Source organism: Macaca fascicularis, chromosome 5 (genome assembly GCF_037993035.2).
Source record: "Macaca fascicularis isolate 582-1 chromosome 5, T2T-MFA8v1.1".
NCBI classification, from domain to species: Eukaryota; Metazoa; Chordata; class Mammalia; order Primates; family Cercopithecidae; genus Macaca; species Macaca fascicularis.
Window position 1 is genome coordinate 134,090,533 of NC_088379.1, and position 15,425 is coordinate 134,105,957.

General features: G+C 38.8%; 1 protein-coding gene across 14 annotated transcripts in view; it reads right to left on the minus strand.

The window, feature by feature from the left end:
* Nucleotides 1–15,377, minus strand: part of SCLT1 (sodium channel and clathrin linker 1) — a 205,825-nt gene extending 190,448 nt beyond the window's left edge. For all 14 annotated transcript variants that reach the window (XR_012435099.1, XR_012435096.1, XR_012435095.1 and 11 more), the window contains exons 1-2: nucleotides 14,829–15,377; nucleotides 4,082–4,149 (exon numbers count right to left, since the gene is read on the minus strand). Coding sequence is in view for 6 of the 14 variants with exons in the window: in XM_005555908.5 (XP_005555965.3) it covers nucleotides 4,082–4,149; nucleotides 14,829–14,862 (102 nt within the window). In the remaining 8 variants the exon portion in view is untranslated. The remainder of the gene's footprint in view (nucleotides 1–4,081; nucleotides 4,150–14,828) is intronic.
* Between the last annotated feature and the right edge of the window lie 48 nt (nucleotides 15,378–15,425).

Genomic DNA, 15,425 nt, shown 5'->3' on the forward strand with positions numbered 1-15,425 from the left:
AAGAATAGCACACATAAGAGAAGAATGGTTAGCTTCAGAAAAGTAAAGCAGTTATAATTCTTCCAAAGAGGACACTCTTGTAAAGGAAGATTTGTCTCTACTAGGTCTGCTACTCTTGAGCTTTAATTAGTATAATCACAATGCATAATGCAGGTGCATCTGAAAGGCTAGAATCACCATTATGCTATCTGTTAAAACCATCTTTCATAATCAAGTCAACCATAGCTTTCCACAGATACGATGCACTACCATGCCCAGAGTCATCTGCGGTTTTAAAATAAATTTTTTTTTTTACTCTTTTGTTCAGGCCTATTCCACAAGACACTAAACAGAAGCAAAAATCTTAAGATTCTGAACAAAATTTAAAAGCTGTTGGAATATGAAAGATTTTCTATCACTTAAATTATTACAATTATTAAGCATGCATAAAAATTATACATTATAATAAAAATAATATGGTTATAACAGTAAATAGTGAATGGATAGCTTCAAGACTCTGTGGACTGAATCTGGTCTTTGGAAATAAAAGCATAGAGCAGTCAGCTAAATATTGAATATACATTAAAAAAATCTATAAGAATAAGTATTCAAGCCAACCAAATAAACTATTCCTTTTTCATACTAAAAACAAGATCTTCACTTTTAATACCTTGAAAACAATTTTAGTTCTGCATTAGTCCATTCTTGTAGTGCTATAAGGAAATACATAAGACTAGGTGATTTACAAAAAGAGGCTTAATCGGCTAATTGTTCCACAAGCTGTACAGGAAGCCTGGCTAGAGAGACCTCAGGAAACTTTCAGAACGCAGAAGGTGAAGGGAAAGCAGGCACGTCTTACATGACTGGAGCAGGAGGAAGAGAGAAGGGGGAGGTACTACCCATTTATAAACAAGCAGATTTCATGAGATCTCACTCACTATCACGAGAACAGCAAGGAGAAAATTCACCCCCATGATCCAATCACCTCCCACCAGGGCTCTCCTCCAACACTGGAGATTACAATTTGACATGAGATTTGGGCGGGGACACAAATCCAAAGTGTATCGCTCCACCTTCGGCCCTTCCCAAATCTCATATCCCTTCTCAACAGTGCCCCAAGTCTTAACTCATTTCAGCACTAACTCAAAAGTCCACAGTCCAAAGTCTCATCTGAGACAAGGCAAGACCTTTCTGCCTATGACCCTGTAAAATAAAAAACAAGTTAGTTACTTCCAAGATACAACGAAGGTATAGAATTGGGTAAATACTCCCTTTCCAAAAGGGAGACAGTGATCAAAAGACAGGGTCTACAGGCCCTAGGGCATGTCCAAAACCCAGAAGGGCAGCCATTAAATCTTAGGGGCCCAAAATAATTTCCTTTGACTCCATGTCTCACATCTAGGCAACACTGATGTAAGGGGTCGGCTCCCACAGCCTTGGGCAGCTCTGCCCCTGTTGCCCTGCAGGGGTACTTTCCCTGCAGCTGCTTTCACAGTCTGGCATTGAGTGCCTAAGGCTTTTCCAGGCATATAGTGCAAGTTGGTGGACCTACCATTCTTTGGTCTGGAGGATGGTAGCTCCCTTCTCACAGCCCCACTAGTCAGTGTCCAGTGTGTGGATTCTGTGTGGGGGCTCCAGCCCTACATTTCCTCTCTGCACTGCCCTAGCAGAGGTTCTCCATGAGGGCTGTACCCCTGCAGCAGGCTTCTGTGTGGACATCCAGGCATTTCCATACATCCTCTGAAATCCAGGCAGAAGCTTCCAGGCCTCAACTCTTGTCCTCTGCGACCCACAGGCTTAATACCATGTGGAAGCTGCCAAGACTTATGGGTTCCACCCTCTGGAGCAGTTGACTGAGATGTTATCTGGGACCCTTTTAGCCACAGCTGGAGCTGAAGCAGCTGGGACACAGGGAGCAATGTCCTGAGGCTCTGCAGGGCAGTGGGGCCCTGGGCCTGCCCCACAAAACCATTCTTCCCTCTAATGGCTGCAGGCCTGCGATGGTAGGGGCTGTGGTGAATGGCCCCAAAATGCTTTGAGGCATCTTCCTCATTGTCTTAGGCATTCAGCTCCTCTTTTTTATTTTTATTTTTAAATATTTTATTATACTTTTGCAAATTTCTACAGCCAGCTTCAATTTCTCCCCAGAAACTGAGTTTTTCTTTTCTATCACATGGTCAGGCTGTAAACTTTCCAAACTATTATGCTCTACTTCCCTTTTAAATATAAGTTCCAGTTTCAGACCATCTCTTTGCAAACACATATGTGTTTTAAAGTTCCACAGATCCCTAGAGCAGGGGCACAAAGCTGCCAGTCTCTTTCTACAACATGGCAAGAGTGACCTTTACCCTAGTTCCCAGTAAGTTCCTCTTCTCCATCTAAGACCTCCTCAGCCTAGACATTACTATACATATCACTATGAGCATTTGGGTCACAACCATTCAACAAGTCTCTTGGAAATTCCAAGCTTTCCTTCATCTTCCTGTCTTCTTCTGGGCCCTCCAAACTGTTCCAACCTCTGCCCATTATGCAGTTCCAAAGTCGCTTCCACATTTTCAGGTATCTTTATACCAATGTCCATTCACTGGTACAAATTTTCTATATCAATCCAATCTCACAATACTATAAACATCTGAGACTGGGTAATTTATAAAGAAAAAAGATTTAGTTGGCTCATGGTTCTGCGGTGCCAGATGAGTTGGTCTCCCTTGTATGAGACACCTATGGGGAGCCATGGGGAGCCTCTGAGGAGAAGAGTCTCCTTATTGCCTTCATATCTTTATGCCCTGAGAGCATAATAGCTCAGCGGCATTCCACAGGTTGCTCAGGGAGATAACACTCCCTTGAAGCAGTGGAGTATAATCAAACATCTTGGCTCCTCCTGAGACCCACTCCCACTTGTTTCAATCCCTATAAGTTAAAAGATCTTAAGTAGTTTAGACACACACCTTTGCTCAAGGAAATTCACAGAAACCTGCCACTGCTATATATCTTATTGAATGACTCACGAGTACTCCTTCATTGATTAATCCTTTTCCTCATCGCTTCCTACCCCTCCCATCTGCCCTAAGAACAAAGATCTTGTAAACCAATAAATTAGGCGGAGAAGAGCTCTGGGCCATGAGCAAGCCTCCAATGTTCCGGTCCCCTGAACCCACCTTTTAAATGCTTATTCTGACTCTTTCTAACTCCTTTGTCTCCGCTGAACTCAGGGTACCCGCCAGGTGGTGTGGGGCTGGTTTCCCCAACAGAGGCTGTACAGGAAGCATGGCTGGGGAAGCCTCAGGAAATGTTTAATCATGGTGGAAGATGAAGGGGAAGCAGGAATGTCTTACATGGCCAGAGCAGGAGGAAGAGAGAGAATGGGGAGATGTTACACACTTAAGACCACCAGATCTCATGAGAACTCACTCACTATCATGAGAAGGGAAAGGGGGAAATTTGCACCCATGATCCAATCACCTTCCACCAGGCCCCCTCCTCCAACACTTGAGGTTACAATTCCATATGAGATTTGGGCGGGGACACAGATCCAAACCAAATTAAGTTCTAATTATAAAATGCATTTATGTAAAAGCAAAACACTCCTATTTGCTTCTATAGAGTCACCACTAACCTATGAGTCATTACCTTCCTTTAAATATTCTGTAATGCAAAGTCCACCAATAATTATACCTTTCTGGCTAAAGAATTTTTTAAACACAATATTTAAATAAGAAGATATGACAACCAAAGAAAAAAGACATTTTCAAAAAACCATATATTATTTACAATTTGCATTAGTTTATGCTTCTGTCATAATTTATGAGAATGCACAGAATTAAAACACAGAACTAGATGTATATTGAGAAACAATTTTAGGATGTTTCAAAATTTGAATGAATTCTCATTTTAGAACTCAGACATTTTATATATCATATATAATATATAAGCTCCAACTCTGGTTGGGGGAAAAGGGCAATTTCTATTGACAAAAGATTTACTTTCATTAAGCAAAAACAAGCTTTCCCATTACAGGAGTCAAAGTTGTAAGCCAAGTTTCAAAGTGCTGTAGGCAACTTCACATGAGAATATTCCCAAGTAGAATTTATAATTTACATACCTGTACAGATGAATATTTAGAAAAATTTTCCATTTGATACCGCCTAAAATCTTCATTTAGTCTTTGATCTGAAACAAGGGGGAGAACAGATTTCAGTTCATTGAGTAATGTTCAATTCTTTAAAACTAGAAATACAGTAATCATTTGATATATCCGATGCAAAATGGGCTAGTCTCCACTGCTTCTCAAGAGAATATGAATCATCAATTTCAATACACCATTTTAAAACTTGAAAATAGGCCCTTTTCTATATCTAAGCCAACTAATCACTGCCAAAGTAAAAAAAAAAATAACATCTGCAAAGAACTACCTTTTCTGATTTCATAAACATGAATTCTCAGTCTCTGCTGGCGTGCTCTTCGGGTTAATGAAAGTAAAATATATTCTCCACATCTTATTCCTGCTACAAAAATTGAGAAGCATTGGGAAGATAAGCTATAGTCATATCTTTTAGAATTCTTAAAACCAATTGAAATTTTGAAACTCTTCCAGGACAAACCTCCACCTTGAGGAGAAATTGCAGGACAAAGAATCCAAATGAAACAGGAATGGGTAAGAGACAATGGGGGAAGACCTTTATTCACCAGAATAAAGGTGAGAGGTCCTGGTAATAACAAGGCCAGCCCAGGCCTGGTGGCTCATGCCTGTAATCCTAGCATTTTGGGAGACTAAGGCAGGTGGATCACTTGAGGTCGGGAGTTCAAGACCACCCTGGCCAACACGGCAAAACCCCATCTCTACTAAAACTACAAAAATCAGCCGAGTGTAGTGGCACATGCCTGTAATCCCAGCTACTTGGGAGGCTGAGGCAGGAGAATCACTTGTACCTGGGAGGCAGAGGTTGTAGTGAGGCAAGACCGCACCACTGCACCCCAGCCTGGGTGACAGAGTGAGACTCTAAAAAAAAAAAAGAAGAAGAAAAGAGAAAGAAAAAAAAAAGAAATAACAAGACCATATTTTTATTTACATCAAGAAAAGTAACATACATACAAAATAGTACCCAATAAATTTGCAATCACACATTCTTTTCAGGATCACACAGAACATTTAATGTTGATTATTTACTGGTAACAGAAAGTCTCGATAATGTTCAAAGGGCTGAAACCAAAGACAGTATGTTACCTTACAACAGCACAATAAAGTTGGTATCAAGAACCAAAAACAACAACAACAACAACAACAACAAAAAAAGGAAAATCCTCTATATCCTCTATATGTTTGGAAGTTCAGAAATCACTTTTGGCCAGGCATGGTAGCTCATGCCTGTTATCTCACTGCTTTGGCAGGCCAAAGCAGGAAATCACTTGAGCCTAGGAGTTTGAGGCTACAGTGAGCTGTGATTGCACTACGCTCCAGCCTGGGCAACAGAGCAAGACTCTATCTCAAAAAAGAAAAAAAAAAAAAAAAAGAAGGAGAAGGAGAAGAAGAAGAAGAAAGATCTCAGGAGGAATTACAAAATAAATTTTAAAGTATTTTGAAGTGAACAATAGTGAAAATGTGATACCTCAAAACTTTCTTAAAAATCTGTAGCTTTAATTGCATATACTAGAGAAAAAGTCTGAAGTTACAAATGCATTCCAAGAATTTAGAAAAACAGCACCAAATTAAATTCAAAGAAAGCCAAGTGGAGTAAATAAAGATAAGCCCAGAAAATAAAGAAATTGAAAATAAACTAGCATAAAATGATAAAAACTATGTTCATCTCAAAGTTATTTTTAAAGAACATCTGATGAAATTCAAGATATATTCATAATAAAGCCTTAGCAAAGTAAGACTATAAGGGAACACTGTTATTATAATGAATGCTTATGTAAAATACACAACAAACATCATACTTATGAGTAAAAATGTTGAAAACTTTCCCCGAATTAGGAATCACATAAGGATAAATTCTTATGACATTTACTCAACACTCTATTGGAGGTCAAAGTTAATGCAGTAAAACAAGTAAAAGATCTAAAAGGTATAAAGGCTGGAAAGGATGAAACAACTATCATTATTCATAGTTATAAGTGCATATGTGATTAATCCAAAAAAACCACATTCTTAAAAATCAATCATTAAGATTACAAAGTTGTTAGATACAAGGTCAATATATAAAAATTAATTATATTTCTAGATACTGGCAACATAAAGTTAGAAAACAGTAAAAGATGCTATTTATAGTGCCATAAAAAAAATCAATGCCTAGGAATAAATACAATAGAAGATGTTTAAGACTCCTACACAGAAAACTATGGAGTGTTTCTCTGGAAAAAACTTTAAAATTCATATGAAACCAAAAAAGAGACTGAATAGCCAAAGCAATTCTAAGCAAAAAGAACAAACCTGGAGGTATCATGTTTCCTGACTTCGAACTACACTACAGGGCCACAGTAACCAAAACAGCATGGTACTGGTGCAAAAAACAGACACATAGGCCAATGGAACAAAATAGTGAACACAGAATTACAGCCACATACCTACAACTATCTGATCTTCAACAAACCTGACAAAAACAAGCAATTGGGAAAGAATTCCCTACTTTAAATGGTGCTTGGATAACTGGCAAGCCATATGAAAAAAGACTGAAACTGGACTCCTTGCTTACACAATATATAAATAATAACTCAAGATGTATTAAAGACTTAAATGTAAAACCCCAAACTATAAAAACTCCAGAAGACAACCTAGGCAACACCATCTGGACATAGGAGTAGGCAAAGGTTTCATGGCAAAAATGCCAAAAGCAATTGCAACAAAAGCAAACACTGACAAATGGAAACCAATTAAAATTAGGAGCTTTGGCACAGCAAAGGAAACTATCTACAGAGTGAACAAGCTGCAGAGTGGGAGAAAATTTCTGCAAACTGTGCATCTGACAAAGGTCTAATATTCAGCATCTATAAGGAACTTAAATTTACAAGAAAAAATACCATTAAAAAGTGGGCAAAGCTCATGAACAGACACCTTTTAAAAGGAGACATATATATGGTCAGCAAGCATACGAAAAAAAGCTCAACATCACTGATCACTAGAGAAATGTAAATCAAAACCACAGTGAGATACTATCTCACACCAGTTAGAATGGTTATTATTAAAAAGTCAAAAAATAACAGATGCTGGTGAAGTTGTGGAGGAAAAGGAACATTTATACATTTTGGTGGGAGCAGAAATTAGTTCAACCATTGTGGAAGACAGTGTGGTAATTCCTCAAACACCTAAAAACAGAAATACCATTCAACCCTTTAATCCCATTACTGAGTATACATCCAAAGGAATATAAGTCATTCCACCACAAAGACACATGAGCATGTATGTCCATTGCAACACTATTCATAAGAGTAAAGACATGAAACCAACCTTAATGCCCATCAATGGTGGACTGGTTAAAGAAAATGTGGTACATGTATACCATGGAATACTATGCAGCCATAAAGAACAACGAGATCATGTCCTTTGCAGGAATATGGATGGAGCTGGAGGCCATTATCCTTAGCAAACTAATGCAGGAACAGAAAACCAAATACGGCATGTTCTCAATTATAAGTGGGAACTAAATGATGAGAACACATGGAGGGGACCAACACACACTGTGGCCTATTGGAGGGTGAAGGGTGGGAGAAGGGAGAGGATCAGGACAAGTAACTAATGGGTATTAGGCTTAATACCTGGGTGACAAAATAATCTGTACAACAAACACCCATGACAAAAGTTTACCTATATACCAACCCTGCACATGCACCCGTGAACTTAAAATAAAAGCTAAATTTTAAAAAAAGAAAAACTATTAATCACAATACAAACCTCTTTTTTTCCCTGAGTTTTCAATTAAGAAAAAAACTAGATCTGCGTCCTCAGTAATTAAAATAGAGTAAGAAGTAAATTATGTATTAATAATGAGGGAAACACTTTCAATCTTCATAGATTGACTATAATCTGAAGAAAATTTTACTGTAACTTAAATTCTGTTATTTCCTTCATTCTACAAGTACTTATCTCACTTATTTACTTTGCATTTCCTGAATATATGAAGATGCTGGTGCATGTATGTATATATACACACACACATATACACATTCACTGAGTTTCAATTTGCTAATATTTTATTTTGGATTTTAGTTCCAACATGCATAAGTGAAACAAGTCTACAGTTCTCCTTTCTTGCAAGTATGCTTTTTGTGTAGTAGTTAAGAAAAGAGACACTGAAACTAGACTGCCTGGGTTCAAATCTCAGCTCAGTCACCTACTAGCTCTGTTAACCTTGAATTTGTGAAGGCACTTATCCAGAGGGTTGAGCTATCTATAGGTATCTATAGGTACAGCATTGGGTATGAGAATTGTAAAGGAAAATAAACCAATCATGGCATGAGGTGTTACTGGGCATCAGCTATAGAGAAGCAGGGGCATAATCACATTAAGATTACTGACAAGAGCAGAAGGACTAATGGGTAATGGTTACAGCCTGTAAAAGACACCAGTAAAAACAAACTAGGAAGCAGTCAAGGATGTAAAGAAAATGAAGGGTTCAAAGGATAGAGGTCTGAGGAGGTCAAAGAACAGTTATAGTAGGAGTAACATACTTGAGTTTAAGACATCAAAAAGTAGGATAACTTGAATAGGACTTCTGCTTATACTCAAGAAGAAATACCATGGACCACTTTTCTGCCTGACACATGAAAAAGCAAGAAAATAAATCATCAATGTCTTACAGTACACTAGACATCAGACAATGATAATCAGAGACATGAAACAAATGAGGTAAGCCCTATGACTGCCCCACCTTAATGACTTAAGAGACTTTCCACGGCCATGATACGGGGGGAGGAAATGCAAGTGGAGATCACTGGACTCTTATTAAGAGGTGGAGCTGAGAAGTAGTGGAGATTAAGCGAACTAGAATTGGCAGGACAAAGTATAGAAGACTGCACAAAGAAAGAACCCTAGGGAATGTGAGACCTGTAGAGGTTCTTCTCGAGTACAATACAGAGTACTGAATAGCTCTTTATTTATTAAAGAAATTAAGTTTGTATTTTAAAACTTTTTCACAAAGAAAACTTCAGGTCCAGTTGGCTTCACTGGTGAATTCTATCAAATATTTAAGGAAGAAATAACACCATTTTATACAAACTCTTACAGAAAGTTGAAGAGTACAAAATATTTTCCAAGTAATTCTATGAGGCTGGCATTACCTGAGATTAAAACCAGACAAAAATATTGGGAAGCGGGGGGAAAAAAGGCACTTTAAGAGGCTGAAGTGGGAGGATTGCCTAAAACCAAGAGTTCAAGACCAGCCTGGGTGACAAAGGGAGACCTGGTTTCTACAAAAAAATAAAAATAAAAATATTAGCCAGGTGCAGTGGCACATGCCTATAGTCCTAGCTACTGAGGAGGTTGAGGCAGGTGGAAGGTTTCAGCCTAGGAGTTCCAGGTTGTAGTGAGCTACAAGTGTACCACTAAACTCCAGCCTGGGTGACAGTGAGATCCTTGCGCAAGAAAGAAAAAAATGGTGGGGCGGGGGGAGAAAAAAAGAAAAGAAAAAAAGCTTCATAGGTTGGGCATGATAGCTCACGCCTATAATCCTAGCACTTTGGGAGACAAGAGGATCACTTGAGCCCAGGAGTTCAAGACCAGCCTGGGTAACATAAGGAGACCCTATCTCTACAAAAAGAAAAAAAAAATAGCCAGATATGGTGGCATGTGCCTGCAGTCCCAGTTACTCAAGAGGCTGAGGCAAAAGGATCGCTTGAGCCCAGGAGGTTGAGGCTGCAAAGAGCCATGACTGTGCCATTGCACTCCAGCCTGGGTAACAGAGGAAGATCCTGTCCCAAAAAGAAAAAAAAGCTTCTGAACACACTAAAATTTTAAGCAAACATTTATAAAATAAAATTCAATAATAATCGAGAAAGGATTATACATCATGAGCAAGTAGAATTTATCCCAGAAAGGCAAGGTGGTTTTAACATTTGAAATTAATCAATGTAATTCACTCTATTAACAAATGAAAAATGAAAAAATATCTGATAATCTCAATGGATGCAGAACAGCATTTTTAAAAATCCAGCATCCATTTTGATAAAAACTCTCTGCAAATTAAGAATGGAAAGGAACATTCTCAACATAAGAACATCTATGAAAAACCTACAACTAGTATCATACCTAATTCTGAAAGATAAATGCCTTCCCCATAAGATCAGGAACAGGACATGGATGCGTATTCCTATCACTTCTGTTCAACACTGTACCAGAGATTCTAGTCACTGCAATAAGGCAAGGAAAACAAATAAAAGGCATCCAAATTGAAAAGAAAGAAATAAAACTGTTTTTATTTTCAGATGACAAGACTATCTACATAAAACTACTGATAGACTCTACAAAACTACTAGAGCTAATGAATGAGTTTGGCAAAGCTGCAGAGCAGAGTATTAAAAAACATTATTTCTCACCACACATCTACAGCCATCTGATATTTGACAAACATGACACAAACAAGCAATGGGGAAAAGATTCCCTATTTAATAAATGGTGTTGGGAAAACTGGCTAGCCATATTCAGAAAACTGAAACTGGACCACTTCCTTACACCTTATACAAAAATCACCTCAAGATGGATTAAACACTTAAATGTAAGACCTAAAACTATAAAAACCCTAGAAGAAAACCTAGGCAATACCATTCAGGACGTAGGCATAGGCAAAGACTTAATGTCTAAAACACCAAAAGCAACGGCAAAAAAAAGCCAAAACTGACAAATGGAATCTAATTAAACTGAAGAGCTTCTACACAGCAAAAAAAACTATCATCAGAATGAACAGGCAACCTACAGAATGGAAGAAAGTTGTTGTAATCTAGCCATCTGACAAAGGTCTAATATCCACAAAGAAACAAATTTACAACAGAAAAGCAAACAATCCCATCAAAAAGTGGGCAAAGTATATAAACAGACACTTCTCAAAAGAAGATATTTATGCAGCCAACAAACATGAAAAAATGCTCATCATCACTGGTTATTAGAGAAATGCAAATCAAAACGACAATGAGATACCATCTCACGCCAGTTAGAATGGCGATCATTAAAAAGTCAGGAAACAACAGATGCTGGAGAGGATGTGGAGAAATAGGAATGCTTTTACACTGTTGATGCAAGTGTAAATTAGTTCAGCCATTGTGGAAGACAGTGTGACGATTCCTCAAGGATCTAGAACCAGAAATACCATTTGACCCAGCAATCCCATTACTGGGTATATACCCAAAGAATTATAAATCATTCTACTATAAAGACACATGCACACGTATGTTTATTGTGGCACTATTCCCAACAGCAAAGACTTGGAACAAACCCAAATGTCCATAAATGATAGACTGGATAAAGAAAATGTGGCACATATACACCATGGAATATTATGAAGCCATAAAAAAGGATGAGTTCATGTCCTTTGCTGGGACATGGATGAAGCTGGAAACATCATTCTCAGCAAACTATCACAAGAACAGAAAACCAAACACTGCATGTTCTCACTCATAAGTGGGAGCTGAACAAGGTGAACACGTGGACACAGGGAGGGGAACATCACACACTGGGGCCTGTTGGGGGGTGGGGGACTAAGGGAGGGATAACATTAGCAGAAATACCTAATGTAGGTGACGGGTTAATGGGTGCAGCATACCACGATGGCACATGTATACCTATGTAACAAAACTGCACGTTCTGCACATGTACCCCAGAACTTAAAGTATAATAATAAAAAAGAAATGTTATTTCTACATACTACCAACGAAAAATCAGAAACTGAAAGTAAAAGAATAATACCACTTACAGTAGTATCAAAAATTTCAATACACAGGCATAAATCTAACAAAAGATGTGCAAAACCTAAACATTAAAAACTACAAAGTATAGCTGAGAAAATTTAAAGAAATACATCAATGAGGTAAAAAAGAACCAATTTTACTTTAAAACGTACTATAAAGCTGATATAATTAAGACAGCGGGATATTGGTGTCCAGATAAGACAAATAAATCAGTGGAAAAGAATAGAGTTCATAAATAGATACATACATATATAAACAACTGCAAAGGAGCAAAAGTAATTCAATGGAGAAAGGGTAGTTTTTCCAATTGGGCATCCAATGCAAAAAAGTGGCCTGGATCCTTACCTCATGCCTTGTATAAACTTTAACTCTATGAACCATAGATGTAAAGGTAAAACCTAAAACTATAAAACTCCTAGAAGAAAACATAAAAGAAATCTTTGCAACCTTGGGTTAGGCAATGATTTCTTACATGACACCAAAAGCACAATTCATAAAAGAAAAAATTGATGAATTATTTCATCAAAATTAAAAATGTTTGGGTCCAACACTGTTAAGAGAACGAAAAGAAAAAAATGAGTCCATTACCACTCTGCCAGTGAGTCTCACACCCCACTAATGAATGAATTCTTAGTTCCTTAGATTGATAATACAAGTACCTCTTTGAACAGGTTCCTAAAAACTAACTGATCTTTCCCAGACAGAGGTGGAAGAACAGTACACAGCAAATATGCTACAAGCTTACTCTACTAGTAGCCTGGTTGAGTGTGGAGCTGCCTGTTGTTATGATATGTAAAGCTGAAATAGTAATTATCAGAGGAAATATCATGTGGGGTTGCCAGTTGAGAAGTACCAAAACAAATGGTCTTGACCTAGGCTCCCAAATTCAAAAGGAACAAAGAGACAATCGAGATCAACAGAAATCAGTGTAGAAAAAGTCAGAGGCAGGTGGAAAGAAGACCATCTACCTTTATCTGGGCTGGTATTTGGGTGGGTCACTTAATGGAATAATCCACCACCTTCAAATGGCATGCAAAATCCAGTTAAAGAAAAAAGCAGAGCAACGCAGACACTCAACTCTCATTCTTATCTCTTCATGCATACGCTACCATTCTAGGCTCTGATTCCCTGAATAAAACCAGTTATTTTAAGCCTTTGAACCATTCCTTCTTCTGCTCCTTCTGCTTGAGATTTCCTTCTTGCACTCCACTTGTCTTCTGTGGAACTATTAAATACCACTCATTTTTCAAAAAATGTTACTATGCTTCAGTTGTCTTATTTGTTTCCCCCTGGTATTTGGATCTCAGTTTTATCTAAGAATTCTGGCTGGATCATTCTTATGAAATTAATAGTTTCTCACTGCTTCAAGTACTCTCCTGACTCTAGCCAAACTCCTCATCAACCAACTCCTGTCCCACACCACTCTTATGGTGGCCAGTTAGCTGTTCTTATGGGATGGGGATATTCTCACTACAAACCTAAGAAATAATGCTAATGTTATTGTGTCATTACAGTGTCATTAATTATTTTAGATAACATATACCATGCACTTAAAATGTGCCAGACACTATGCTCACTGCTTTTTCATCATCTCATTTAAGTCTCAGAACTTCAAGAGGATTCTTGTGTTCTTATACTCATTACACAAATGAGAAAACTGAGGTGCAGAAAAGCTAGGAAACTTGCTCGAGGTCACAGACCTGGAAAGAGGTAGGCTCTGAGCCCAGACAGACTAAATCTAGAGGCTAACTGAGTTCTTAACCACTGGTCTATAATGCTGCCAAAATGGGACTTACTACCTTTTTCCTAACTTCCCTGTTGCTCAAGCAAAAACGAAGCGTCCTCTATCTCTTTCCTTCAAATCCCCTGATCCCCAATCTCCCTGTGCCCAACTTAGTTTACTTCTTATCTGAATGATGACAGTAGTCAACTAACTGCACTCTGCTATAATGCACATTCCCCATAAAAATCAGACTGGGCCTTCTAAATTACAATTTGATCATGCCACTCTCAACTGAATTCCTATAACCCATGCAGTGGTCCAAACTCCTTAGCACAGAGAAGACAGGGCCCTTCACCATCCAGCCCTTTCTACTCCTTCGACTGCACTTGCCATTTCCCTATATAAATATTCCAATTCCATTTACATCAATATTACATTCAAACCAGCCTTATTGCAAATCTTTAACAAAGCATATTCCTAATGCCCTCAGTGTCGCCAATATTGTTCTATTTGGGATGCCTAGAGTTTTTATATACTAAATTCATATTGGTATTGCACGTTTCAGCCTAATAGCACCTTCCTTGAACATATTTTAATAATAATCGTGTAACAGTTAATATTTAACTATTACATAACAATAAATTAACAATGTATCAGATACTATTCTAAATCCTTTACACATTTTAATATTCATTTAATCATTCCAACAATCCCTGAGACTGTGGCAAAAGAGCCAGCAGTTGCTGCCACTTCAATATACTTTGGAATACATTTCCCTCCCCAAATTAAATTCTTAAGGTAAAAAACTGTCCTGTTTATCTTTGCAGCAGCTGTTCTTCTATAGTGTCTGGTACATAATAGAAACAGGAGTTCAATAAACATCTTTTTAATAAATGGCCAGAGAGCTGGGCCCCTAGGTTTTAAATGCACACTTGGAAACTCTTGCTGGCCATTAGCCTTCTAATCTTCAGAGCACGAGAGGAGCATAACAAACATGTTTAGCGTCTAGCAGAATTCTGTGTAAGCCACAAGTACCACCATACGGTTCTGCTTAAATATACACACATCCTCACGTATACCATCAAGCTCTTTTTTTTTTCCCTGCAACTAACTTCTTTAAATTTTTACAAATTTAAATGTACCCAACCAGCATTCAAAAAAGATTTGTCGGTCAACGACGACGATATTAAACATTGTATGTGAATATGAAGTCTCAAAAAAACATGGAGCTTACTTTGCTCTCTCAGAAAGTCGATTTCTGTAGCCATTTCGATACAATTTTAGTTTGGAGTTTTCACCACCTTTACCTTCCTCTGAAAGACACAGAGTTTGCTGTGCGGGAAAACAAAACTAAGCCAACGCTCGGTTGGTTGTCAAGCGCTCCAGCGGTGCAATCTGCATCCTACTCACGCGGCATCTACAGCCCCGCCACGCTTCCTTCCCCCGCGCCCCAGACGAGTCCCAGGCCCTGGAGAGAGACTGAAGATTGCTGGGGGCGCGCCAGGTGAATTCTGTTCCACGTTCAACCGAATCCCACCCTGGTGGGAAGAGGACTTGCTCGATACAGGCGTCCCGCGGGTCACTCTGGGTCTCGTCGGGCCACCTAGGAGAGTGCCGCGGGAGCTGGAGGGCAGCCTGAGAGCGGCGTTCTACGCGGAGCGGCGTGGGTTGGAGAAGACGACGCCAACACGGCTGGGAAGCCCCAGGCCAGCAGCGGAAGTCCACTCGGCCCGCCCTGCGACTTTGAAACCGGTGCCCCGAACCACTCCTTGGAGACGGTGACGCCGCTTGCGTCATCACGCGGGCGTTGGCGCTTACGCCATCGCGCGTC